Source organism: Oncorhynchus clarkii, chromosome 27 (genome assembly GCF_045791955.1).
Source record: "Oncorhynchus clarkii lewisi isolate Uvic-CL-2024 chromosome 27, UVic_Ocla_1.0, whole genome shotgun sequence".
Taxonomy (NCBI): domain Eukaryota; kingdom Metazoa; phylum Chordata; class Actinopteri; order Salmoniformes; family Salmonidae; genus Oncorhynchus; species Oncorhynchus clarkii.
In genome coordinates this window covers 4,335,530-4,362,538 of record NC_092173.1, presented here as the reverse complement: position 1 = coordinate 4,362,538, position 27,009 = coordinate 4,335,530, and the positions used below count along the sequence as shown (strand labels likewise).

Genomic DNA, 27,009 nt, shown 5'->3' with positions numbered 1-27,009 from the left:
TTTTCAGGACTAGCCCTTGTAAAAGATGCTACATTAGTTTTGATGTCACCATACTGTACCAATTTATTGCTCTGCAAGACGTTGAAGTAAAACTGAATACTTTTTAATAGGGAACAGCTCTTTCTGTAATATTGGCTCCAAATTATTCGTTTTTGTTTTATCTCCACATAAAGGCTTTTTTTCACTGCATTGGATATCGAATGCCCTTAAAACAGGGATCGTCAACTAGATTCAGCCAAGGGGCAATTTCTTCTTGAGCGGATGGGCAGGGGGCCTGAACATAATTACAAATCATTTGTAGACCGCAAATTGACAGCAAGAAGCCCAAATAGATATAATATTTGACTAAAACATAATCATTTTATACCTTGCTTTACATTTGTATACAATCTATAAAGTGTGGGAATATTTTGGAACAGTTTTCCAAAATGGAAATCACTTGGAGCTGATTTCCCTGTGTTTTTACAATCTTTTATGACCAACAATGAAAAATATTAATAAAGTTGGGGGGGGGGGGGGGATAAAACCACACAATCTGTTGGGAAAACCTGCTTTAAAAGATTTCTCTGTCCCAATGGGTGAACGGCTGCTTCTCAGGCACACTCAACCCCTTGTATAGTACTGTGTACTACCTGGCATTGATTCACGCCACTTTTAGGGTACACCAAAAAAGGAGAGAGCCGCTCTCGAATACTTCTAAAGGTGGCTATCTTTAGAATTGCCAATGGGAGAGAGACAATGCGAGAGAGAGAGAGAGAGTTCCAGCATACATCTCATATTTCTGAAGGCATGTCATGGGGTTTGCTCTGTCGTCACAGTCAATGCGGCACGAATATAATTGTCCCTAATGGCCTTTCCCATACTTTTGTGCTTCAGTGTTATTTTTGCCTTTTCCTGAGTACACAAATCCTTTTGGAGGCCACTTTTTCTCTGAAATGTGGGAAAGAGGATGGAAGGGGAAATTTGTACCACCATGGGATAAGGCAAAAGGCGGGAACCCTGTGAGTTTGCAGTTAAAATGCAGCTGTCCATTTTGTTATGATTTCACTTGTATTTTTTGGGGGTGGGAGTCAGAGCTGGACATGGGAAGCTGACCGCATCCCACATAATGTCAGAAGTCATGGACAACACATACTTTTATGCAGAGGTTATCCAAACAGTGAGTGTTGGAGAGTGTGCGTGGAAGAGAGCAATATGTTGCCATGTTATCAAAGCAGGAGAAGACAGTGAACTCTCTTTGGTGTTCATCTTTTGAGACAATGCCAAACAAATAACAAATATTTCAAGAGCGATGAGCCAGTGAACCTGCTGAATCTGCAGTAGTATGTCTTCAGTCTCTTCACAGTGGGAGCCAGAGAATGTTCTAGACTGGGTCGTGTTCATTAGGGTACATCGTAGAAAAACAGTGCAACAGAAAACAAAAAACCTGTAACCTCATTGGACAGGTTCAGGTAGTACCTCCCTGTTTCACAACTTTTCCTCCCTATAGAACATGTAATTCAAGACAACATCCAGATGGACCAATAGAAGAGGAGTGTTACGTTTTTTTTAAATCCGCCCCTGAGGTGATTTTAGGAACAGGTGTGCTGCTGAATGAGTAAGAAGGGATCGGATTCACTGAGAAAAAATTGGATGACATTCTTTTCTGTTGTTTGTGTGTGGTCCCATTTCTCCATCTTATGTTTACTTTCTGTTCCTCTCTCTTATACATCATTGGACTGTAACGGTATGTTGACTGGCCCCCAGAGTAGGCATTAGATGACGGCCCAGGGGAAAGCATTTGAGTCATGGTGACCAAGCAGCACACCTGTTCCTAAAATCACCAAAGGGGTGGATGTTTTTTTAAAACTTATAACACTCCTCTTCTATTGGTCCATCTGGATGTTGTCTTGAATTTTGGCACGGAAATGTGCCTATTGTAGCTGCCCATGTCAGTACTATCTCTCAGCTTGTAAAGTATCAGCTTAGTCACAGCTTCTTGCAGCGCAAGATGTTGGAGTTAGCCTTTCTAATGCTAACTGGCTAGCAGCTAACTCAGCACAGTGAAGTTGGAGTTAGCCTTTCTAATGCTAACTCGCTAGCAGCTAACTCAACACAGTGAAGTTGGAGTTAGCCTTTCTAATGCTAACTCGCTAGCAGCTAACTCAGCACAGTGAAGTTGGAGTTAGCCTTTCTAATGCTAACTGGCTAGCAGCTAACTCAGCACAGTGAAGTTGGAGTTAGCCTTTCTAATGGTAACTCGCTAGCAGCTAACTCAGCACAGTGAAGTTGGAACCATATAGCAGGTGTGGTGAGTTGAAGCTCAGCCATAACACTAGCGTTATCCCAAGGTTACGCCACTACTGTAGCTAGCACAGTGTCATTAAATGATGGCTGGAATTGGGACCAGTACACATTGTTATTAGGTCTCAAGAGATTTCAGAATATACCCAATGTTACTGTGATGGCATAGAAAAACAGTTCTTTGATCTCTGTGTCTCTCTGTTATATTTTCATTTTTTAAAGTTTCTGCTGGTGTTTTTTCTGTAGCCACTGTGTATCGAATACCAAGTTTGGTGAGAAAACATGTCTTATTCATGGTCCTTTATATTGAGTCCATTATGCCCAAGGCCAAGGGCTTTTGCCTGCTCGCCATTCACTTTCAGACAGGGGCTACTCTATTGTTGTCACGTTCTGACCTTAGTTCTCATCGACAGTACCGAGGCAGCTGTCGATCGTTGTCTCTGATTGAGAATCATACTTAGGTAGCCTGTTTTCTCCATTTTGGCGGTGGGTGATTGTTTTCTATGTCTGTGTTTTCCACACGGAGCTGTTTCTTTTTCAGTTTGTGTAGTGTTCAGTTTTGTTTAAGAATATGACGAACACTTACCACGCTGCGTATTGGTCCGATCCTTCCTACTCCTCCTCAGAAGAGGAGGACGAAAACCGTTACAGAATCACCCACCACAACTTGACCAAGCAGCGCGGTAACCAGGAGCAGAGGGTTCTGGACTCCTGGACATGGGGTAGTAGAGGACGAAAACCGTTACAATTGTTGAACACATCATGTAACACTTTTGTTCTAACTTGTTCGGAATTTAATGCAAAGGACAGATATTTACAGAACTACTGCCATTACAACAATTGTTCACGTGGTAGTTCAGTTTTGATATGTCACAATCTACAGTAACGTAATGTGAACGTGTATTTCGTGCACTGATGCTGATTTATGTTATTTTTGATTTTTTACAATAAAAGTAGCATGTTATACGATACTGCATATGTATCAAAGGGAGCCCATGCAGTCGTCCCACCAGTGAAATCTGGGTTGTTGTTCTTCGCCACAGTGCCAATGATATACAGTGTGTATGTGTTTTTAAGTTCTCTATAGCAGGGTTTTCCAAACTCGGTCCTGCCCCCCGGGTGCATGTTTACCCTTAGCAGTCCACAACTGATTCAAATAATCAAAGCTTGATGATGAGTTAGTTATTTGAATCAGCTGTGTAGTGCTAGGGCAAAAAAACAAAAACGTGCCCCCGGGGGGAAGTTTGTGAAAGCCCGGGTTATAGCTAGAGGTGAAACATGTTTGTCAGGTAATAACTGCTGTCATCCTGCTGTTGCTATTCAAAACCTAGCAGGAAGTTGTAGGAACCTCCAACCCTAATTAAAAGCTCTGGGGGTGAAGTTTCCGCTAGGTACATATCAAGGATCAGCTACCCCTCCCCCAATCCTACCTAATCTTACCAATTAGTGGGGGAAAATCCCAAATTGACTCAAGACTGGTGTCTAGAGGGGCGACTTCACTCTGCTCCTAATAAAACAGAATCCCAAAAGAGGATGTTTAAAGTTAATGAGCCAGGCAATAATTAGGGGACGGCCAGAGTCCTAGTGTCTGATGCTTCACAGTGGGCCTCTTCTCGTTCGCTCTGAAGTATGCACGCCTGTGATCACTTTTCCATTCTCTTTTGAAGGTCTAGTCCCAAAGCATATTTGAGATGTGACCTTTAACATGTTCTGTGTGTGCAGACATGCTTGACTGACTGTGAATTGTACTCCTGGCGCAGCGTAACCTGTGAGGATCAGTGTTTTTGACAGATAAAAGGGCATTTGATGGATCTGATGATTAAAGGGGAGCTCTTTCTTTGGTGCCTGTTAGAACAGACAGAGGGTACAGCAGCAGAACTAATTTGATTGACAAGCTCTTGACAAGGTCCTCCTATTTGCATCTTTGGGAATGCCTCAGAGAGAGACCTACTCTCTTAAGGATTTTAAGACCTCTAGGCAACAGGGGAAACTAGTGGTACAAGAAGGCAGTTCTGTGTTGGGTTGACACGGTCTTGAACTTTGTTGCCCTCTCAGGAGGTTACTCCACCGCTTGCCATCCAGTATATTTCTCCTGTCAAAGGATGACACCAGAATGTAAGAATCTAGGCTACAGCACCACTCTGTGCCAACTGTCAATGCCAAGTCCAGTGCCAACTCTCTCCTGGTCTAGAGCCAGACAGGCCAGACAAACCCAGCCATGTTGTTCCTAGGTTCTCACGAACACTGACACGGCACTAAAGTAGGGGGTCTATTTATGACACTGTACAATGCGTTGACCCCCAAAGCGTCTACCGTATCGTGTAAGCAAACACACATGACATGGTATTGTTATTCTTAGAGGTGAACTGTCATTATGAACAATGAGTGGTGTATAAGAGTATGTATGGAAACATATACAGTGCACTCGGAAAGTATTCAGACCCCTTCCCTTTTCCACATTTTGTTATGTTACAGCCTTATTCTAAAATAGATCAAATGAATAAAAATCCTCAACAATCTACACACAATACCCCATAATGACAAAGCAAAATCAGTTTTTTAGAAATGTTTGAAATGTATTTAAAAAAACGATCTTAAAAAATACCTTACTTAAGTAATCAGGCCCTTTGCTATGAGACTCGAAATTGAGCTTAGGCGCATCCTGTTTCTGTTTAAGGCTGTGAAGTAACAAAATGTGGACAAAGTGAAGGTTTCGGAAAACTTTCCAAATGCACTGTATCGTGCAGTGATCAAATTCTATAATGAACATCTATGGGGAAAATGAGGAGAAAGCATGGAATAGCTGCTTTCTGTCCTCCTGGTTCCTAAACTGTACCGTTCATCCTAACGAATCATTTTAGATTTGTGAAATTTCAGTTTACCGAAGACCAGGGTAAAGTCCACTATAAATAAAGAATGGATTTATTTTTAGTGGGGAGAAATAAATATTATAAAGAAGATTTAGATGTAGCCCTGGTCTTGTTTAGAATAGATTCATCTAGCGTGCCAGACTTTACAGCTACACAGAGACACACTCACCTGACTGGAAGATCAATCAGAGTAGATGAAATACATTGTAGGCATTATATACAAACATTCTTTGTGGAGTTATGCAGTTTATACAGTGCCTTGCGAAAGTATTCGGCCCCCTTGAACTTTGCGACCTTTTGCCACATTTCAGGCTTCAAACATAAAGATATAAAACTGTATTTTTTTGTGAAGAATCAACAACAAGTGGGACACAATCATGAAGTGGAACGACATTTATTGGATATTCCAAACTTTTTTAACAAATCAAAAACTGAAAAATTGGGCGTGCACAATTATTCAGCCCCCTTAAGTTAATAGGCAGAAAGATTCCTTACCGTGTATATATGCACTATAATGTGGTACCCTGATATCGGGGAATTTGTGCCATTCTGAAAAAATTGTTAGTTTGTGTGTGTCGATCTCAAATGCTGTAAATCTGGCAGGTTGCCTTTAACGTGTGTAGTCTGTTTACTGGTGGAATCATGTCTTCAGGTCAAGTTCACGGGCCCCCAGAGCATAAACTTGCTTAAGTTGAATGTTTCACGTTTGATGGGTAAGGTGAAGCTTTATTTAGCGGTGGAGGTTGGTTGTTGGGGGAGTCTCAACACAGATCTGAATCCACCGCCACACCCTCCCCCCTCACAGGGATTTGTACCACTCCATAGCCCCCCAAGCCAGATGATAGGGATGAGCAGTATTGTCAGATGACAGGTCTCTCAGTTAGGAAATGACAAGGACATCATCCATAATTGAAAATCATCATTGAAAACCTCAGTGGCAACATGAATTGAATCCCTAAAATGACTGCGGAGACTCTGATGGTATGTAATTTAACAATGCAGGTCTTTGGCTAGTGTGGTTGAAACCCATATATCCTGTCAAGGTCCAGTGGTTATGCTAGTTGAAAGGTGAGACCTTGAAGTGGATTAGATGGGGAGATACAGTATATGACGAGATAAGAGGTGGTGTGAGTGCCCCACACCTTCTCCCCTAAAGCCAGGCTAGCTAGACAGACAGACAGATGGACAGAGAGAGGGAGGCGGGTAGGGCGTGTCCCTCCATCCATCCCTTGGAGTCAAAACAGATTCCAGGCTTTGAAAAGCCAGTGCCATGTCTCATCTACCTGTCTTGGGATTCTGTTTTGTTTTTTTGCACTGCAGGGGAAGGAAAAAAAGAATGCGTTATAGTGTGTGAAATCTCGAAAACATTACTCCAAATGCATGATCTAGTGCGTGATTGCGTTGACTCCCGCCATAGGTCATTTAAGTACAGCGCGTCAATTACCAGCTGTTGTCAAACACGTGAGTGTTTATCTCGAGAGGAGCTGTACGATGTCCGCATTGCGGTCACAGAAAAACCCCGAACCAAATGGAATTCAAATAATTGAACCTCTGTCATCAATTAGTCGTTTAAAAACCGAGAAATAACCTACATTTCAGATAATCGCTCAGCACTAGGTGTTTGCAGGCAGGAGTTACGTCTACAAATACATCAAGGTCTGGTGTGCAGATATGCAAAATATTTGATATAATATGGCCTGAAAAAGAGGGCTCCGCTTTACATGTCTTTGAAAGCAGTAACAATAATAAATAGTTAACCTGAAAATGCTTGTTTCTGTTATCTGGTGTAATTATGCCACGCTTTGATGACAAGCCCACTGATCTCACATGATTGAGCATGGACAGCTGGAACACTTCCGGTTCCTCACTTGAACTATCAACAGTGACTTCCTTGCTAGTGCATTGTAATGACACTCCTTTTAATCTCTCATCTTCTGAGAGAGCATGTCAACACCTAGAAATAATCAGAGTTGTCAGCCCGCTCCAGACTTGTCTCAGACTCATTTGTTGTAATTAGACTCAATTATGATGTTCAAGGTGGTTGATCCTTAGGTATGCAGACAACTGCCTCCAGCTAAACTCTGACTGCCGTGAACAATGCTGTGTTTGAAGCCACTTTTTTTCATTAAACCTTTTTTTAAGACATTCTTAATGTGTCCAGTCTAGTCTACTAGGTAATCACATTTAAAACCTGCAAAGCGTTTCATGTCATAATGATGAAAGGATGTTTTCAACCGCTGGTATCAAGCATTTTGTTTATTTGCGAGATAATGCTATACCATGTGATAATTATCTTCAATGTTAGGTAAGGTGATGCCTAAATACCATGGGAGAAAGGTCTTGGTAACACCTTACAGTAGGCTGCATTCATAAAGCCTTAATAAGGGCTACATAATGTTTGAACGTATCTCTTCTGCACATGAAGGTACTCACATGAAGGTACTCACCTCACATGTGCACAGTGTGGACAAGGGGCACAGCTCCTCTCACATTCTGGCCTCCCGGCCATCAATAACTCTTAATATAGTACCAGTCAAAAGTTTGGCAACACCTACTCATTCAAGGGTTTTTCTTTATTTGAACTATTTTCTACATTGTAGAATAATAGGGAAGACAGCAAAACTATGAAATAAAACATATGTAGTAACCAAAAAAATGTTAAACAAATCTAAATATATACTTTGAGATTCTTCAAAGTAGCCACCCTTTGCCTTGATGACAGCTTTGCACACTCTTGGCATTCTTTCAACCAGCTTCACCTGGAATGCTTTTCCAACAGCCTTGAAGGAGTTCCCACATATGCTGAGCACTTGTTGGCTGCTTTTCCTTCACTCTGTGGTCCAACTTATCCCAAACCATCTCAATTGGGTTGAGGTCGGGTGATTGTGGAGGCCAGGTCATCTGATACAGCACTCCATAATTCTCCTTCTTAGTCAAATAGCCCTTACACTGGAGGTGTGTTGGGTCATTGTCCTGTTGAAAAACATGATAGTCCCAATAAGCGATGGGACTATCATGGCGTATCGCTGTAGAATGCTATGGTAGCCATGCTGGTTAAGTGTGCCTGAATTATAAATAAATCACTGACAGTGTCACCAGCAAATCACCTCCACGCCATCACACCTCCTCCATGCTTCAGGGTGGGAACCACACTTACGGAGATCAAAAATCTCACATTTGGACTCATCAGACCAAAGTACATATTTCCACCGGAGCAAGTTTCTCTTGTGTCATTTAGTAGTGGTTTCTTTGCAGCAATTCGACCATGAAGGCTTGATTAACACAGTCTCCTCTGAACAGTTGATGTTGAGATGTGTCTGTTACTTGAACTCTGTGAAGCATTTATTTGGGCTGCAATTTCTGAGGCTGGTAACTCTAATGAACTTATCCCCTGTAGCAGAGGTAACTCTGGGTCTTCCTTTCCTGTGGCGTTCCTCATGAGAGCCAGTTTCATCATAGCGCTTGATGGTTTTTGCGACTGCACTTGAATAAACTTTAGAAGTTCTTGACATTTTCTGCATTGACTGACATTCATGTCTTAAAGTAATGATGGACTGTCATTTCTCTTTGCTTTTTTTGAGCTGTTCTTGACAGCTGTGATATGGACTTTGTTTTTTACCAAATAGGGCTATATTCTGTATACCACATCGACCTTGTCACAACACAACTGATTGGCTCAAACGCATTAAGAAGGAAAGGAATTCCACAAAGGAACTTTTATCAAGGCACACCTGTTAATTGAAATGCATTCCAGCTGACTACCTGATGAAGCTGGTTGAGAAAATGCCAAGAGTGTGCAAATCTGTCAAGGCAAAGGGTGGCTACTTTGAAGAATCTAAAATATCAAATATATTTGGATTTGATTAACACTTTTTGGGGGGTTACTACATGATTCCATGTGTTATTTCATAGTTGTAATGTCTTCACTATTATTCTACAATGTAGAAAATAGTACAAAATAAAGGAAAACCCTGGAATGAGTAGGAGTGTCCAAACTTTTAAATGGTACTGTAGATCTCGTAAGTAAGGTGAGCAATGTGTAACCCCTCCCCCCCGTCCCTTTGTTTACACACACAAATGCATGCACATGGACACACACACAGTCCTTGACTTGGGCAGGAGCTCACCGGAGCTGAGTACAAGCACCTAAAATGTTCTACTGCTTGATCTCCTGTTCGTCTTACAGAATATTAGCTCAAACGTATTGTGGAGTTCCTGCACCTTAATATAACATGAGTACCACCACCTATTTCAGTCCAAGTCAAGAACTGGACACACACAGGCCTGTTCAGAGTGAGTCAGCACTGGCCTGTTGTTACGTTGCTAATGCACAGGAAATGTTTTTGTGGGAATACCTAATTGAATCACTGTAATAAGACAACATCCTTCTTCCTCCATTAGCCTCTGGTGTGTGTGTGATTTACTGTTGGTGCAGGACAGGGCGGAGAGATAATAACCTGCCTGTCACTGTGTTGTTGAGGTCAAACGTGCTCAGTGAGTATTAATGTGCCCTCCATGTGAACTGTCTCACCTGTTGAAGGGAAAAGGAAGATGCATCCAATAAGACACACAAAGACACACTGTCCACTCACCCCCCCCCCCCCCCCCCATACACACACACACACACACACACACACACACACACACACACACACACACACACACACACACACACACACACACACACACACACACACACACACACACACACACACACACGATTGAGTTGCCACATTTCTTCCTTAACTCTTAACTCAGGCTTCTGAAAGTAGCTAATTAACGCTGGATCTGGGCAGAAAAGTCTATAGGCACAGCAAGGGGTCATTGCCAACCTAGAGGCTATAGGAAGGAGCCCGCTTTCATATTGTGTGTAAAGTGCATAATGGCCCTTCTGGTCTGTGTGTCGTCCTAGACACGCTTGGAGGGAAGAACCACTCATTCCTCTGTGAGAGAGCCGAACACTGGCTCACTATGCTGTCTGTAAATTGAGTCTTTCTTCCCTCCTAAACGGTGACACACTGGAATGCAGAACATTACCATGGACATGGGTGGGCTCCCAGAATTCCTGTCATTGCTTCTTTTTTCTTTGACCATTATGAGCTTTTTGTTGCTTTTTTTCAGCTCCGACCATATCAGGCCAGGCCTGTGTGTGTGTGTGTGTGTGTGTGTGTGTGTGTGTGTGTGTGTGTGTGTGTGTGTGTGTGTGTGTGTGTGTGTGTGTGTGTGTGTTAATGGTGAAACAGCAATGTCCGTTTGTGATATTACAACAACAAAGAAGTTACTGCAAGCAACAAACACAGTTTTTTCATTGATAGAAGATGGTGGTGTGGCGGCCATCGGTGCTGTTTCCCCCTACTGTGGAGGCCATCTTTAATGTTGGTACAGAAATTATTACTAAGTATGATCAAAACTACAAACTTTCACATCATTGTGAAAAGGGTCTTTAAACATGACTGATTCTGCCCACTCTGCCAGCTGTAAATTATCTCAAACATGTGGCTTGTTTCTCTGTGTCTCTACAGCAGCCTGGGCCAAGGTGCAGGTGAACATGGAGGACAGAGTGGAGGTGTTTCTGGGGGACACGGCCCAGATCACATGCATGTTCACGGTCTCAGACAGCCCCGACAACGTCATTATCCAGTGGTACATGGTGAGTAGCCCCACACACAAATGCATGAACATGGACACACACACACGCACATTAGCCTGGTTGCAAAATCTGTTAGTGCTTTAGCACACATCCCTTCCATCTCAGATCCCTGTTTCAAAAATGAACACATGCTCTCTTAGCTCTATGGGCTGATTCCTAACCTACATCTGTACATTTATGCATCAGCTAACATCGATGTAAATGGGAGATTTACATGGGCACAAATATTTACTTTACACCCATGGATCTCAAGGATTCGTCCCTCTGTCTCTGCCCTGTTTTCCAATTGACTTTGACGATGATCTTCGACTTGGATCGTAGATCACGAAGACCAATGTCCGCTTGAGGATCTACTACGGAAATGGCACCATGCAGGTAGTCGACCGGGGTGGGCAGTTCACAGACAAGATCAGTGTGAAGGGGATGGGGAATAGCAGCGAGGTGGTGCTGACCATCAGGGACGTGAAGCTGGAGGATGAGCTAGAGTTCATCTGCCACGTCAACGGGATGTCAGCCGGTAGCGATGAGGGACGCACTGTGCTCAAGGTGTTCGGTAAGAGCGTGATGCACCCATTCCTAGGGCCAGTTTACCTGGACCCAAATTTAGCCTAGTCCTGGACTAAAAAGCATGTGGCATGCTTATAAAGCTTCCGTATTCTAGCTATTGCTCTCTATTTGATGTCATCCATTGTTCCTCTCTAGCGTCACCTGATCGTCCAATCATCACGGGGGAGGAATCTGGGATCTCTGTCAGCAATGAGAACCCATCTAAGGTAAAGACGAACAAACGAAAAACCACATTGTTAGCGATGGACAGTTAGGACCTCAGGTTATAGTATGGAGATAAGGTAAGGGCTTGTAACTTTTGAGGGCTTGTAACACTGACATTTTGCGAAATGAAAGTGTCAGTTTTATTGTAAAAAAACAACAAAAACATTGAGCTTTTTATCCCCGAAATCGAGTACATGGTTTTCAGGAGAAAAGGGTTTACACTGTCCGTGTAACGTCCTTTTTCTCCACAGATAGGGAGCTGTGAGGCTAAGAATGGCTACCCCAGGCCCAACATCACTTGGTACCGGGACCAGAGCTTACTACAGAACACGCCAGGCGGTGAGTACTACTAAGGCTTGGACCACAGTGTCCATTAGACACATTAGTATCTACGCTATGTGAAACAGAGTTGATAATAACAGCTATCAATTCCACATCTGCTTCATGCTCTTCCTGCTTTTTGTGTGTGTGCAACGTGACAATAATAAACACATTTAGAATGTTGTAAACATGCCTCGGGATCTCACAAGGAATAACTTTGGGGTAATCAAAGGTGAAAGGCAGATTGATGTCAGTCAGGAATTTGACAGTGAAATTGAAGAACAATGATCTATGGATTAGTATGACAGCCTGTTGGAGAAATAGATGTCTGTTTCATGTGCCTGAATATGAGATGTGGCTGTGGAAAATATTAAAAATAGAAGACAAAAGTATGTGATAGTAAACCACCCCATGTATTCTCTCCCCCAACCTGGCCATTGGGGAGGCATCAACATGTGTAAGCAGCTACACTTCTACAGTAACTCAAGTTCTCTGTTTTCCATATGTTCTACATGTCTCACAGAGGTCAGTGTGGTGACCCTGGTCACTAAGGAGTCCAGTGATCTGTACACTGTCCAGAGTGACCTTCACCTGAATGTGGTCAAGAAAGACAAGGATTCGTTCTTCTACTGCGAAGTCAGCTACCTTGTCCCCGGTGGAACCAAGATGACTGAAACCAACAAGATCAACATCACTGTCTACTGTGAGTCTACTGTGCCGCCCTCTTAATGTGTCCCCCCTCATATGGAGACAGTAGAAAACTACACATGCACAGTCACAGATGTACACAAGCACAGTGCCATCTCAAATCTTGTTCAGTCTCAACGAGAAGCATGAATCTTAAATACGAGTAACTATGCCCCCGTGCAAACGGTTTTTATTTTCTGACTCTTTGTGCTGTCACCACGTGTTTCTGTCAAGTTTCTCTTGTCCTGTACTTTATATGGCCATACTTGCCACTTTCCAGGTGATATTTGTCAACGAGAATTAGAATCTTGTTGACTTGCCTGGATAAATAAAGGTTAACTCGAATGGATATAAAAAATCTCTTCAGATCCAACCACTTCCCTTGATGTGTGGGTGGAGTCACCAAAGGGTAGTGTCAAAGAAGGAGACACAGTTGAGGTTCATTGCCGTGCCGACGGGAATCCTCAACCACCCTTTACATTCATGCACAATATGGTAAGAAACCCTTGCCTATCTCCTAGTCCCATGTACAAATGTTAAATAAAATGCTTTCTGTCTCCAACTATAAACAGAACTATGTACATTTATGCATGTGTTTACTGTAAATGATTGGATGGGCCTATACCTCTGGATGTGGATTGTGTGTGTGTGTGTGTGTGTGTGTGTGTGTGTGTGTGTGTGTGTGTGTGTGTGTGTGTGTGTGTGTGTGTGTGTGTGTGTGTGCGTGCGTGCGTCTATGCGTGCGCGTCTTTGTTCATACACAACACTGTTGATGTATGTTATAAATGCCACTGTCTCTCTGTAGGAGGAGCTGGAATCTGATCTGAACGTATTGGTCCTGAAAAACGTGACAAGGCAAAGCAACGGCAACATCATGTGTACAGCACTGGACCTGGACACGTATGAAGAAACCCTCGGGCAAACAGAGCTCTTCGTCGACTGTGAGTGAGACATTGCTCTGGTACAACTGTCCTGTACTTCCCGGACATTTCTGGGACGTTAGTCATTGTTAGTAGCACCAGGAGTTGTGACATGACCGGGAAAAAACTTTAGGGCCCTCTTTGTGATCTTATTAGTAGCACCAGGAATTATTCCCTGGCTCTGGGAAAAACTCCTGGCCTAATTATTGCAGTAGTAGTGAAATGTAGTGGAATGTAGTGCACTGGTTCTCAAACTGTGGGTCGGGAATGTGAAACTGGATGTGAACAATGTATACCATTGCCCCTTCGATCTGGTTACCAACATTGGCCTACTGTATATAGAGTAGTGTAGCAGTGTTCTTCACATTGGATGTTGTGTGTCCATAGATCTGGACCCGGCTGTATTGATTCCCAAAGACACCCATGTCATGGCCCAGGGAGAGGAGCTGATGGCCACATGCAACGCTCTGTCCTCCCTGCCCACACACACTGTATGGTTCAAGGTAAATGACAGTAGCCCACTGAGTCAAACGCTATACTCCTACACAGTTATATTAGACTGTGTTACCGTATATTTCATTTTTAGAGGCGATCTATCTATGCTGATATTTAGTATTTATTAGGATCCCCGTACTCTTCCTAGGGTCAAAACGGGGTTAAATCAATTACCTTACAACAAAACACAACAACAGCCTACATCTTAAATAAAACAGTACATTATACAATATATTGTTACATTATTACTCTCTTAATACAAATGTACAAAATAAAATACACAATACCTCAACATTAACATGTGTGTGTGTAGAGTGTGTTTTAGAGTGTGTGTATGCGTGTGTGTGTGTTTGTGTGTGTCTCTCTTCGCATTCCATGTTGTGCTATGAGGTGTTGTTTTATATATATTTTTTTAATGATTTTACTGCTTGCTTGAGTTACTTGATGTGGAAGAGAGTTCCATGTAGTCATGGCTGTATGTAGTACTGTGCGTTTCCCATAGTCTGTTCTGGACTTTGGGACTGTGAAGAGACCTCTGGTGGCATGTCTTGTGGGGTATGTATGGGTGTCAGAGCTGTGTATTAGCTACTTTCAACATGGCAATACCTCTCACAAAGACAAAGTAGTGATGCAGTCAATTTGCCTATGTTCTTTGTGGCATTGACTATATAGCTGTGCAGTAGTTCATCTGTGATAAAACTAAGGCCTGTCGGACTTGTTTGGTTGATTGTGATGTCAAGAAATCAGAGCTGTGCTTTATCACGGACAGACCTCTCCCCATCTTCGCTACCGTTGCATCAATATGTTGTGACCATGTCAGTTTACAATCTAGGGTTACACCAAGCAGTTCCTCAACTTGCTCAATTGCCACATTATTCATTACAATATTAGGTTTAGGGTTTAGCTAATGTTTGGTCACAAATACAAAGCTTTTAGTTTTTGATATATTTAGGACTAGCTAATTGTTGTTGTTGTTCAGTGTTGCAGTGATTTCACTTGCTGTGGTAGGTGATGTGAGTCATCAACAGACGTAGACACACAGGCTTTACTCAATACTGGTGGAAGGTCAAAAGACAGGTTTACTCACTAACATAAACCAAACTCTACCTGGTTTATGTTAGAGAGGCTTCCATTAAATAACTCCTGCTGTGTTCTGTTAAATAGGTAACTCTCAATCCACGATATGGCAGAGAAAGGAAAGCCATGTTTTTGTCAGCAGAAGACAATGTCTAACTAAACAGCTCCCACAACCCCCTGATATCTGTCTCAAGTATCTTTCGAATCTCCCTGTGTCTTTCGGATCTCTCTGTGTCTTTCGGATCTCTCTGTGTCTTTCGGATCTCTCTGTGTCTTTCGGATCTCTCTGTGTCTTTCGGATCTCCCTGTGTCTTTCGGATCTCTCTGTGTCTTTCGGATCTCTCTGTGTCTTTCGGATCTCTCTGTGTCTTTCGGATCTCTCTGTGTCTTTCGGGTCTCTCTGCGTCTTTCGGATCTCTCTGCGTCTTTCGGATCTCTCTGTGTCTTCCGAATCTTCCTGTGTCTTTCGAATCTGCCTGTGTCTTTCGAATCTCCCTGTGTCTTTCGACTCTCCTAAAAGAGGTGTAGCTGTGCTTGATTGGCACCGGAGGGGATTGCTGCCTTTTTACGGGCTCCTAACCAACTGTGTTATTTTGTTTGTTTTTTCGCGTTGTTTGTAACTTGTTTTTTTTTAACTTATTTTTTATACTTATTTTGTACATACACATGTTGCTGCTACCATATCTAATGACCAAAAATAACTTCTGGACATCAGAAAAGCGATTCTTTATTTAACGAGTCCGATGCGAAGGATATACATCTTTCTTGGGAACGGGCCCAATTTCCTATAATTTGCGTGAAGAAAAGTCAGAGAAAAAGGGGGAGGAGATCGGGCTGCCTTCTGAGAATTTAAGTAAGTAAATCTCCACTACCATGCGTTCTATTGGCCAATCATTGGAAAACAAAATGGATGATGTAAGATCAAGACTGTCCTACCAATGGAACATTAAAAACTGAAGAAGAGGGGCTGGGGTGTGTGTCTCGAGGTATTGCTCGCCTGAGGTAGAGTACCTTATGATAAGCTGTAGACCACACTATCTACCAAGAGAGTTCTCATCTATATTATTTGTAATCGTCTATTTATCACCACAAACCGATACTGGCACTATGACCGCACTCAACCAGCTGTATAAGGCCATAAGCAAACAAGAAAATACTCTTCTAGAAGCAGCACTCCTAGTGGCTGGGGACTTTAATGCAGGCAAACTTAAATCCGTTTTACCTCATTTCTACCAGCATGTCACATGTGCAACCAGAGGGAAAACAACTCCAGACCACCTTTACTCCACACACAGAGACACATACAAAGCTCTCCCTTACCATCCATTTGGCAAATCTGACCACAATTATATCCTCCTGATTGATTCCTGCTTACAAGCAAAAACTAAAGCAGGAAGTACCAGTGACTTTCTCAATACGGAAGTGGTCAGATGACGCAGATGCTACACTACAGGACAGTTTTGCTAGCACAGACTGGAATATGTTCCGTGATTCATCCTGTGGCATTGAGGAGTATACCACCACAGTCATCGACTTCATCAATAAGTGCATTTACGACGTCGCCCAACCGTGACCGTACCTACATATCCCAACCAGGAGCCATGGATTACAGGCAACATCCGCATCGAGCTAAAGGCTAGAGCTGCCGCTTTCAAGGAGTGGGACACTAATCCGGACGCTTATAAGAAATCCCGCTACGAACCATCAAACAGGCAAAGAGTCAATACAGGATTAAGATTGAATCCTACTACACCGACTCTGACACTCATCAGATGTGGCAGGACTTGAAAATTATTACGGACTACAAAGGCAAACCCAGCTGCGCGCTGCCCAGAGCCTACCAGATGAGCTAAATGCCTTTTATGCTCGCTTCGAGGCAAGCAACACTGAAGCATGCATGAGAGCACCAGCTGATCCAGACGACTGTGTGATAATGGTCTTGGTAGCCGATGTGTGCAAGACCTTCAAACAGGTCAACAGTCACAAAGCCCCGGGGCCAGACGGATTACCAGGACATGTACTCAGAGCATGCGGACCAACTGGCAAGTTTCTTCACTGACATTTTCAACCTCTCCCTGACCGAGTTTGTAATACCTACATGTTTCAAGCAGACCACCATAGTCCCTGTGCCCAAGGAAGCGAAGGTAACCTGCCTAAATGATTACCGCCCCGTAGCACTCACGTCAGTAGCCATGAAGTGCTTTGAAAGGCTGGTCATGGCTCACATAAACAGCATCATCCCGGATATCGTAGACCCACTCCAATTTGCATACCGCCCCAACAGATCCATAGATGACGCAATCTCAATCGCACTCCACACTGCCCTTTCCCACCTAGTCCCCTCCTGTACTCCCTGTTCACCCACGACTGCGTGGCCAAACACGACTCCAACACCATCATTAAGTTTGCTGATGACACAACAGTGGTAGTGATTACCGACAACGATGAGACAGCCTATAGAGAGGAGGTCAGAGACCTGGCAGTGTGGTGCCAGGACAACAACCTCTCCCTCAATGTGTGCAAGACAAAGGAGCAGATCGTGGTGGGCCGAACAGGCCCCCATTATCATCTATGGGGCTGTAGTGGAGCGAGTCGAGAGTTTCAAGTTCCTTGGTGTCCAAATCACCAACGAGCTACCATGGTCCAAACACACCAAGACAGCTGTGAAGAGGGCACGACAACACCTATTCCCCCTCAGGAGACTGAAAATATTTGGCATGGGTCCCCAGATCCTCAGAAAGTTCTACAGCTGGTTGCATCACTGCCTGGTATGGCAACTGCTCGGCATCCAACCGTAAGGCGCTACAGAGAGTAGTGCGTACGGCCCAGTACATCACTGGGGCCAAGCTTCCTGCCATGAAGGACCTATATAACAGGCGGTGTCAGAGGAATGCCCATTAAATCGTCATAGACTCCAGTCACCCAAGTCATAGACTGTTCTCTCTGCTACCGCACGGGCAAGTGGTACCAGAGTGCCAAGTCTAGGACCAAAAGGCTCCTTAATAGTACCTACCCCAAGCCATAAGACTGCTGAACATTTAATCAGATGGCCACCCGGACTATTTACAGTTGAAGTCAGAAGTTTTTTTTTTTACCTTTATTTAACTAGGCAAATCAGTTAAGAACAAATTATTATTTTCAATGACGGCCTAGGAACAGTGGGTTAACTGCCTTGTTCAGGGGCAGAACGACAGATTTTTTACCTTCGTTACTAGTCCAACGCTCTAACCACTAGGCTACCTGCCGCCCATGTTGGAGTCATTAAAACTTGTTTTTCAACCACTCTACAAATTTCTTGTTAATTAACAAACTATAGTTTTGGCAAGTCGGTTAGGACATCTACTTTGTGCATGACACAAATACTTTTTCCAACAAGATTAACAAGACAGACAGATTATTTCACTTATCACTCACTGTATCACAATTCCAGTGGGTCAGAAGTTTACATACACTAAGTTGACTGTGCTTTTAAACAGCTTGGAAAATTCCAGAAAATTATGTCATGGCTTTATAAGCTTCTCATAGTCTAATTGATATAATTTTAGTCAATTGGAGGTGTACCTGTGTATGTACAGTGCCTTGCGAAAGTATTCGGCCCCCTTGAACTTTGCGACCTTTTGCCACATTTCAGGCTTCAAACATAAAGATATAAAACTGTATTTTTTTGTGAAGAATCAACAACAAGTGGGACACAATCATGAAGTGGAACGACATTTATTGGATATTTCAAACTTTTTTAACAAATCAAAAACTGAAAAATTGGGCGTGCAAAATTATTCAGCCCCCTTAAGTTAATACTTTGTAGCGCCACCTTTTGCTGCGATTACAGCTGTAAGTCGCTTGGGGTATGTCTCTATCAGTTTTGCACATCGAGAGACTGACATTTTTTCCCATTCCTCCTTGCAAAACAGCTTCTTAAAATAAAGTGGTGATCCTAATTGACCTAAGACAGGGAATTTTTACTAGGATTAAATGTCAGGAATTGTGAAAAACTGAGTTTAAATGTCTTTGGCTAAGGTCTATGTAAACTTCCGACTTCAACTGTACATTGACCCCATTTGTTTTTACACTGCTGGTACTCGCGGTTTATTATCTATGCATTGTCACGTTACCCCTACCTACATGTACAAATGACCTCGACTAATCCGTACCCCCGCACATTGACTCCCCTGTACCCCTGTATAGAGCCTTGTTTTTGTTATTTTATTGTGTGACTTTTTATTATTATTTACTTCAGTTTATTTCTTGAGCTGAATTGTTGGTTAAGGGCTTGTAAGTAATTATTTCATTGCGCATGTGACATTTGATTTATTTAGACGTGTGTGTGTGTGTGTGTGTGTGTCTAGAAAGGAAAAAAAGTTGCAGAGGGCCACACACTGACCCTGAAGGACGCTGTGTTTGACATGGCGGGGACGTACGTGTGTGTGGTGAAGGTGTCTTCACTGGAAGGACTGGAGACCAGTGGCTCTTTACGTGTCTTCGTAGAGGGTGAGCCCACAAACACAAACACACACAAACACACACATATACACACACACACACAACTAACCCTCCTCCTCTCCCATGCAGGACACCCAGAGATCAAGAAGTCAGCAGACCCAGTCCAGGAGGTGAGCCCAGAGAAGTCCCAGAAGCTGAGCTGCCACGCTAGAGGATACCCAACCCCTGTTATCACATGGAGCTCCTCTGACAAATCACAGGTAGACAGACAGACAGACAGACCAGCAGGAAAAGAGGGCTTCTCTGGGTCAACTCATACAGACAATGTTTGACTAGCTTTTGATCTATTTATGCACAGATCTGTTCCCAATCCTGGCTTCCTGGGTCATTTCCTGTAACAATGTTAATCGACAAAGCAACTCACGTTCAACATTCCTTTCTTAACTGACATCTCTACATTTGTCAATAATGTTTATTGTTCGTCCCAAATGTCCGTCTTTTCCCATTGTAGTGCACTACTTTTGACCCGGGGCCCATAGGATGACATTTGGGACACACCCGCTGTTCGGTTTCTGGTCTTATCTGTACTTTATTTCGCCGTTTGTGCCAGATCCTGAAGTTGTCCCAAAGAGAGACAGAGGACGAGGTTCTCAGTGTGGTGAGCATCAAGGTGACCTCTGACGTCACAGCCTACTGCAACGCCTCCAACGACCATGGCACAGTCTCCACCTCCTTCAACCTCAAAGCCAGTAAGTTCTGTCTGTCCACTTTCTTATTTGTCATATCGTGTATATTTTATGTCAACATGTCCGGTCTGACTGTTAAGAGAAAATCAACAGGCAGAATATATACTAACGGCCAAAGGATTTAATTAATGGCAACATAAGAGAAAACTTGAACCTGAGCTTCAAATCATCTTTAGTAAAGCTTCTCTTAGTTTCCCTCAAACTCAGTGTCACTCTCCCCTTTGCCTGTTTTCAGTTGTCCAAACGACCTCGTCAGCTCCCAGTACTACAGGTAAGTGTACCACTCTTTTAGTAGATAACACTCACTGTCATCACTGCTGTGGCATTGGTTGAGTTCCACGTAGTCTTTATTGCGGTCATTCCTTGAAGATCACTGTATCACATCAACGGGGTGTTTAACATTTCCCAAGCATTGTGAGATCTGATCACCTGTGAATGCAATAAAAAAATGACCATGGTGTTGAAACAAGCAACTTCATTTATCAATCAAGCGAGCACCCTTGTGCTCAATCATATTTCCCCCAATCTTGTGTTCGAACGGTTTACGGTCTAGTTTAGCTTTCTATGTGAGTCAGGCCCAACATTTTTTAAAGAGAAGAAAAATAAAAACGCGACAGGTGCTTTTAGAAATGACCCAAATCTGAATTAAAACCCATAAATGGTCTTTATGGGTGCACTAAGGTTTCTACTGATGAGGACGGTCGTGGTTGAGAAACCTTTTGTTGACTCATTGGTGTGCGAGAGCTGTTTATCTTCCATATGTTGCTCCGTCATATAATGCGAACATATCCTGATCTGTTCTTTGATAACTGTCATAATTAGATGTTCGATTAAATTAAATCTTCACGGCCCGGCTTCCCAGACACGGATAGATTAAGCCTCTTGTCCTGAACTGGACTAAAAATCAATTTCAATGGAGATTCTGGGCTGTCATTGAGCATGCTTTTTAGTCCAGAATTAGGCTCAATCTGGGTCCAGGAAACCAGCCATAGAACTCTTACTACGCTGTCATCCTATTTCGGACTATGTTCACTAAATGGCTGCGTATCGCCCTATTGCATAAATATAGCCTATAGCTGTCTTGTTTGCACACAGATCAGGATCGAGGCTGAAACTGTAGCCGTGCGCTGATGGTAAAAGTGCCCTCAACAGTCTCCTGACTCCCATTTCCTCAAGCGGACCGCTCACGTCATGCCAGGAAATCTTTGCCTACGTCCCTCTGAGGGAAAATCCTGTTTGTTGTTTCATTTGCAGACAAAATTGGATTAAGTAGCCAACGCTGCCGCTCCTGGAAACGATTAGGACATTTTTGGGGGGGAGGAGTGCAGACTACAGAGCCTTTCCTGGTTCATGTCTCCTGCCTATCTGTGTTTGTAACACGGAGCTAAGTGATTAGGGCCATGCTAAGTAGACAAGGCGGTTGTTGCACAGTCGTTAACAGTGTTGTGTTGCCATAGAGCTGGTGTATTATCGTGATAACTGTGTCCATGTGGTTTGTCCAGTAACAACTCCATTAGTTCCAGTAACAGTGGTAGCTCCAGTGACAGTAACAACAGTAACGCCAGTAACTCCTCCGAAGAGAGTCAAGAAAGGTTTGTGACTTCTTGTTGATGCTGCCACCCACCTAACGCGCTTAGAAGGCTGCCCTGCCCACCCCTCGCTCCACCCATCTCACACTGCCTAGACTGAACCCCCCCCCAACCACCACCACCACCATCACCCTCCACAACCCCCCACCACAGCTCTCGCTTTCTCAACACAGGACCCTCGTTCTCTATGCAGGGGCAGGCTTTGTACTCACTACTCAGGAGGCAACACCTGTGACATATGGAATAATTCATAATTGAATAGGATCTCTCGGTTTGTGACTTTGTAATACTGCATGAAAATGTACCGTATTACACAACTTTATCTATGTGGAGAGATACTTATAAATGATAAAGTGGAAAATTATGAAATCTAGATTTTTTAAAACATTTTTTATCATCATACATTGTTAGTTACAATGTTATCATTTGTATATTTTCTCTGTATGATGCTTCATGAATCATTGGAAACGTAATCAGAAAAAACTAAGTTAAACCAGGCTGAAAAGTTAAATTTGCACATTGAGCATTTTGAGTACAATCCCCCTCCTGAGAGAATGGAGTGGTATCACCCATTCTCTCCCATGATGGAAATGGATCCATCCATCTACATCTGCATCCTTCCTCCAGGGGAGGTCCATCCCCAAGTGCACCCATCCGCCTCTTTACCTTCCTTCACTCTCTCTCTCTCCCTTTGTCATGCTGTAGTCATACTGTCGTTCTGGTTGGTATTCTTTGAAAAAGAAACCAAGCAGCCCAACTCTGGAAAGTGTTCCTTCTGGCTGATCTTTAGTCCTCAATGAAGAACATCTTCCATGATGAACAACCTGGTTCAGAGACTGTACACCTGTTCATCACCACCACCACCTGTGCATGCTGTTGTCTCTGAATGATGGATGCGACCCCCACGCACACGCACACACAAACACACACCATCATCATCATCATCAGAAACTCCTTAAAGAGGACGATGTTATCATGAAGCAATTACCGGACAGGAAATGACCCGTGGTTCCGCCTCTTCTTCTTTGTCCCACCAGAGGGCAGCGGTGTGATCATAGCTGTCATCATCATCTGTATTCTCCTGCTGGCTATCCTTGGCAGTGTGCTGTACTTCCTGTACAAGAAGGGCAAGCTCCCATGTGGGCGTTCGGGCAAGCAGGATCTGTAAGTGTGTTTTCCATTTTTTTTTAATGTATTTAAGGTTTGCAAAATTCCAGAAGCATTCTCAAAATTCCCAGGTTTTCCAGGAATCCTCCAACCAGGATTGCTGGAAGAGCTGTGCATTTTGGGGAAAGTTTTTTATATCAGAGCGCTTCATTTGTTGAATATGCCTCAGACGATACCTCTACAACAGCTCATCGTTTTTTTTGTCCATGATTTTACCTGATGTGTCATTATAGTTGCTATCGTGCTAACCCGAACCGTACTGTGCTGGCTGGGATAGTTTCTAGTCCTTTTTATTATCGCAACTATGGTGGATGCATAAACAGGCCAGCTCGTAGTAGTGTGAAAAAGGTAATATATTGGTCATGCTGGTGATTACGAGCTGTCCTTCTAGTACCAAACCGAATAAGGGCGGCATAGTGGTGGAGATGAAGAGTGACAACACAGAGGAGGCCGTGCTTTTAAGTGTCAACGGAGACAAGAAACCTCCTAGTGACCAGGTAACTATGGACACTGGCTATTGTTTTACCATCCTTGTAAATTGTACTACTCATCAAAATTATAGTTAAAATTGTATTTTTTAGTATCTGATCTTCAGTGGTTAATACAATGCAATGTTGTGTTGGTGTTGAATGTTCCTTACCAGCTGTCCTATGATACAATCTATGAGCACATTTACATATGGTTTCGCTTCTGTGTGTGTGTGTGTGTGTGTGTGTGTGTGTGTGTGTGTGTGTGTCTCCTCTGGAGTAAAGGGTGATAAGTACATGTACGTGCAGAAGTAAGCGTAGGTGTGTGAGGGGGCGACTGCTGCAGCTGCTCCCAGGCCAGTTCACTCGCTCAGGGTGGGATGGATCCTTTGATGCCTCGTAGCCTACAACTTCCAGGAGAACTCATCTGATATGTGCTGCAGTTCTCTAACCTGATCCCAGATTCGTAGTTCTTTAGCATGGCAGTGGCTAACAAAGGACGTGGCTATGTTCTCTCAAGTCATGCTATTTCATACTTTATCCTGTTTTTCATATGCATAATGAAGAACATGACAGAGATGCTGGCCTAAGCACGTACAGATCTGGGATCAGCCTAGCAATTTTAATGAATGTGGTTATTCTTTGCACCCATAAAATCCAGTTAGAGCATGAAATAAGAGGGACTGTTTGTTATATATTTTCCTTCATCCAAATGCCAACTCAGGCAACCAATCACTGAAGAGCAGCCCGGAACTGCTTTTTCATGAAGTGTAATATGTTCTGTATGAATTTCTTTATTTAAAAATAACCTGAGACAAACCTTTTAAAAAGACATGGCTAGGAGTTGTTTTGGGTTTGTTGCTTTTTGATGGAGGGACGTCTGTGTAGGCTTCGCGCTAGCTCTGGTCCAGGGCGTTAGTGCGCGTTCCTTCTGCAGCATAGTGGAGCAACGTGAACTAACGCCCTGGACCAGAGCTAGCTTTACTCTAGAGGTCCACCTGCTGTTGTTCTGCGTGTGATTGGCTGCATTCACTTCCTACTTTGCTAAAGTCTGTACACTGAAACCGTGGGTGCATAATGACGGTCTTACCAACCATGTCTACATGTATACAGCCTGCTTCATCTACCCATGTAAACCAACATTCAACCATGTTCTCAAAATGGACCCCAGTATGGGTCATGATTCCGTTTGAGTTTAGTCTTTGTATTTTTGTTGTTGTTGTTGTAGCTTTTACTTACCACTGAAACTAATCTTAGATGTGTTTTCCATTTGTTTTTGGCTTTGTGAATGAACATGTAAGGCCTTGTCTCATCCTCTGTTATCTTATGAGAGATGGGCCCTGTTTGAATATGTTGGAATGCATCCTTTCTTCTTTCCCTCATTTGGAGTAATCAATGAGCTGACACGACTTGGATAGGTGAAGGCCTATCCAATCAGGTCAAATCAGTGATTTCTTCATGGGTGGTGAAATATGCATGGATAAGGGGTCCCCATTCCTATCAGTTCCGGATTGGGTTATTTTGTACTACAATAGCCAATAGCAGAGCTCCGATGAAGCCAAAGCGTCATTGGTTACTTTTTCATTCTTCCATAGTTCTTGTACTTTTTTTTCATTCTTCCATAGTTCTTGTACTCTTTTTTTCCCCTTCTTCCATAGTTCTTGTACTCTTTTCTTTCTTCTTCCATAGTTCTTGTACTCTTTTCTTTCTTCTTCCATAGTTCTTGTACTCTTTTCTTTCTTCTTCCATAGTTCTTGTACTCTTTTCTTTCTTCTTCCATAGTTCTTGTACTCTTTTCTTTCTTCTTCCATAGTTCTTGTACTCTTTTCTTTCTTCTTCCATAGTTCTTGTACTCTTTTCTTTCTTCTTCCATAGTTCTTGTACTCCTTGTAAATAAGAGTTAAGAATCACACTGATATGTTTCCAGTTCTGTCTGCCTTATATACATTCAGCCTCTTATTCTACAAATCACAGCGAGCAGTACAGCTGACTTTCTTTCACACTTGTTTTATCGTTATTCGTGAATATTTGTCCAGTGCACTGATTTTGTTTTGTTTGTTATGATTTGTCGTCATGTTTTGTCTGTGAATCTCTGGTTTAAGTTGGGTGAAGGAGTGTTTGCGAGTGAAATGTCAGCTTCGTTTCTCATGAAAGTGAAGATAAAATGGCTCTTTAATGTGGGGAGAGGGGTAAGTTGAGCCACCCTTGTTTCTAGGAAACCATTCACAAAATGTATAATTTGACCAAATATTTAGCAAGAGGTCATCATTTCATGAAGTCTGAAGGAAGGAACCACATGGAAAAAGTGGTAAACAAGTTAGGTCCAAAAAAACAGATTTTCACCAAGACAAATGAATTTAGGTTTGAGGTTTCGTGATGCTTGTATCTAAACCAAAGTATACAATTTTAAGATTGTTCTATACATTGGTTGGGGTCTCTATAAGCTTCAATATGAATTCCTAAACATACCATGAAAGTGCATCCTTGTAGCTGTGTGGGCTAGTAAAGTCAAAATGTTGGCCATGGGGTAAGTTGAGGCCATGCCAAGTTGAGCAAAGCTAAGTGTTTTCTTCCCAGGTGTAATGCAAGGCATTATCACTGGGATATGAGGTAACAACAGGATAAGGATAGATATGGTTTATAAAAACGTAGTGGTCATATTTAATTCAGTAAAGAAATGTAAGTATGTAAGTTGTGCCAAGACAGCACTTTTTTTTGGACAAGCTGTTTTTAAAAACTGACATTTATATGAATTCGGATTATTTCCAGGGATACGCAACATCGTGACATATGTAGATATCTATGTTAGAAAGAATACTATATTTCCCTTGATGGCGTGATGCTGAAAGTAAAACAATTCAAATGTACTCTACTCACCTCTATGGCAAACATAACCTATATGAAAGTCGTCTGAACAGGGACTAAAATGTTCAAAGTGATAGTGTTTTACACAGAACTCCTCGGAAATGTTATGCTTATATGTATATACACATACCTAGTGGTTTTCAGTCTGCAAACAAAATGGCAAGACTTCATTTTATCTGTTGGTCAGACTACCACAATGTCTACAGGAGAGAATGACTTGATAACAATACACTCCTTAGTTTGAGCTTTCTTAATCACAAAGTAAGATCCGAAGAGCTCGCTCATGGCCATATTAAAACACAAACCCCAGAATGTCCTCTCATTACACCACAGGATAAAAGCTGGTACGCTTAAGTGAGCGCCAAACTTAAGTCTGCATCAATCATTAGGGCCACCAGTTAAAACAATTATTATTATTTTTTTTTTTACTCATGGTTCTCCCAATCATATGTTACAGTCCAGTTAGGAGAAAAGTATGACAATCATCAATCTTTGATAGTTTGAGGTAAAATGTATGTTTGGTTCTTTTTTATTTACACCCTTCAATATCTCCCCCTAAAGATTTTGTGTTAATATTTTGGACAAGAACTGTGTTAATTTTGACTATTTAAATTTTTTTATTTTTTTTTGGTAATATCTATGCGTTGCAAAGACAAATTAA

The 27,009-nt window shown here is 42.6% G+C and overlaps 1 protein-coding gene across 6 annotated transcripts in view; it reads left to right on the top strand.

Moving 5' to 3' along the window:
- LOC139385501 (cell surface glycoprotein MUC18-like) overlaps positions 1 to 26,960 on the top strand; it is a 45,529-nt gene extending 18,569 nt beyond the window's left edge. The window contains exons 2-17 of one of the 6 annotated variants that reach the window (XM_071130604.1): positions 10,676 to 10,803; positions 11,125 to 11,356; positions 11,506 to 11,576; positions 11,826 to 11,913; positions 12,419 to 12,598; positions 12,950 to 13,077; positions 13,388 to 13,523; positions 13,890 to 14,005; positions 19,421 to 19,562; positions 19,644 to 19,774; positions 20,125 to 20,263; positions 20,496 to 20,531; positions 21,763 to 21,852; positions 22,887 to 23,013; positions 23,408 to 23,513; positions 23,769 to 26,960. In XM_071130604.1, the coding sequence (XP_070986705.1) occupies positions 10,676 to 10,803; positions 11,125 to 11,356; positions 11,506 to 11,576; positions 11,826 to 11,913; positions 12,419 to 12,598; positions 12,950 to 13,077; positions 13,388 to 13,523; positions 13,890 to 14,005; positions 19,421 to 19,562; positions 19,644 to 19,774; positions 20,125 to 20,263; positions 20,496 to 20,531; positions 21,763 to 21,852; positions 22,887 to 23,013; positions 23,408 to 23,513; positions 23,769 to 23,798 (1,880 nt within the window). In that variant the 3' untranslated portion in view covers positions 23,799 to 26,960. Of the gene's footprint in view, positions 1 to 10,675; positions 10,804 to 11,124; positions 11,357 to 11,505; positions 11,577 to 11,825; positions 11,914 to 12,418; positions 12,599 to 12,949; positions 13,078 to 13,387; positions 13,524 to 13,889; positions 14,006 to 19,420; positions 19,563 to 19,643; positions 19,775 to 20,124; positions 20,264 to 20,495; positions 20,532 to 21,762; positions 21,853 to 22,886; positions 23,014 to 23,407; positions 23,514 to 23,763 lie in introns of all 6 variants that reach the window. The other 5 variants (XM_071130606.1, XM_071130605.1, XM_071130607.1 and 2 more) reach the window with 5 other exon arrangements.
- Positions 26,961 to 27,009: the final 49 nt, after the last annotated feature.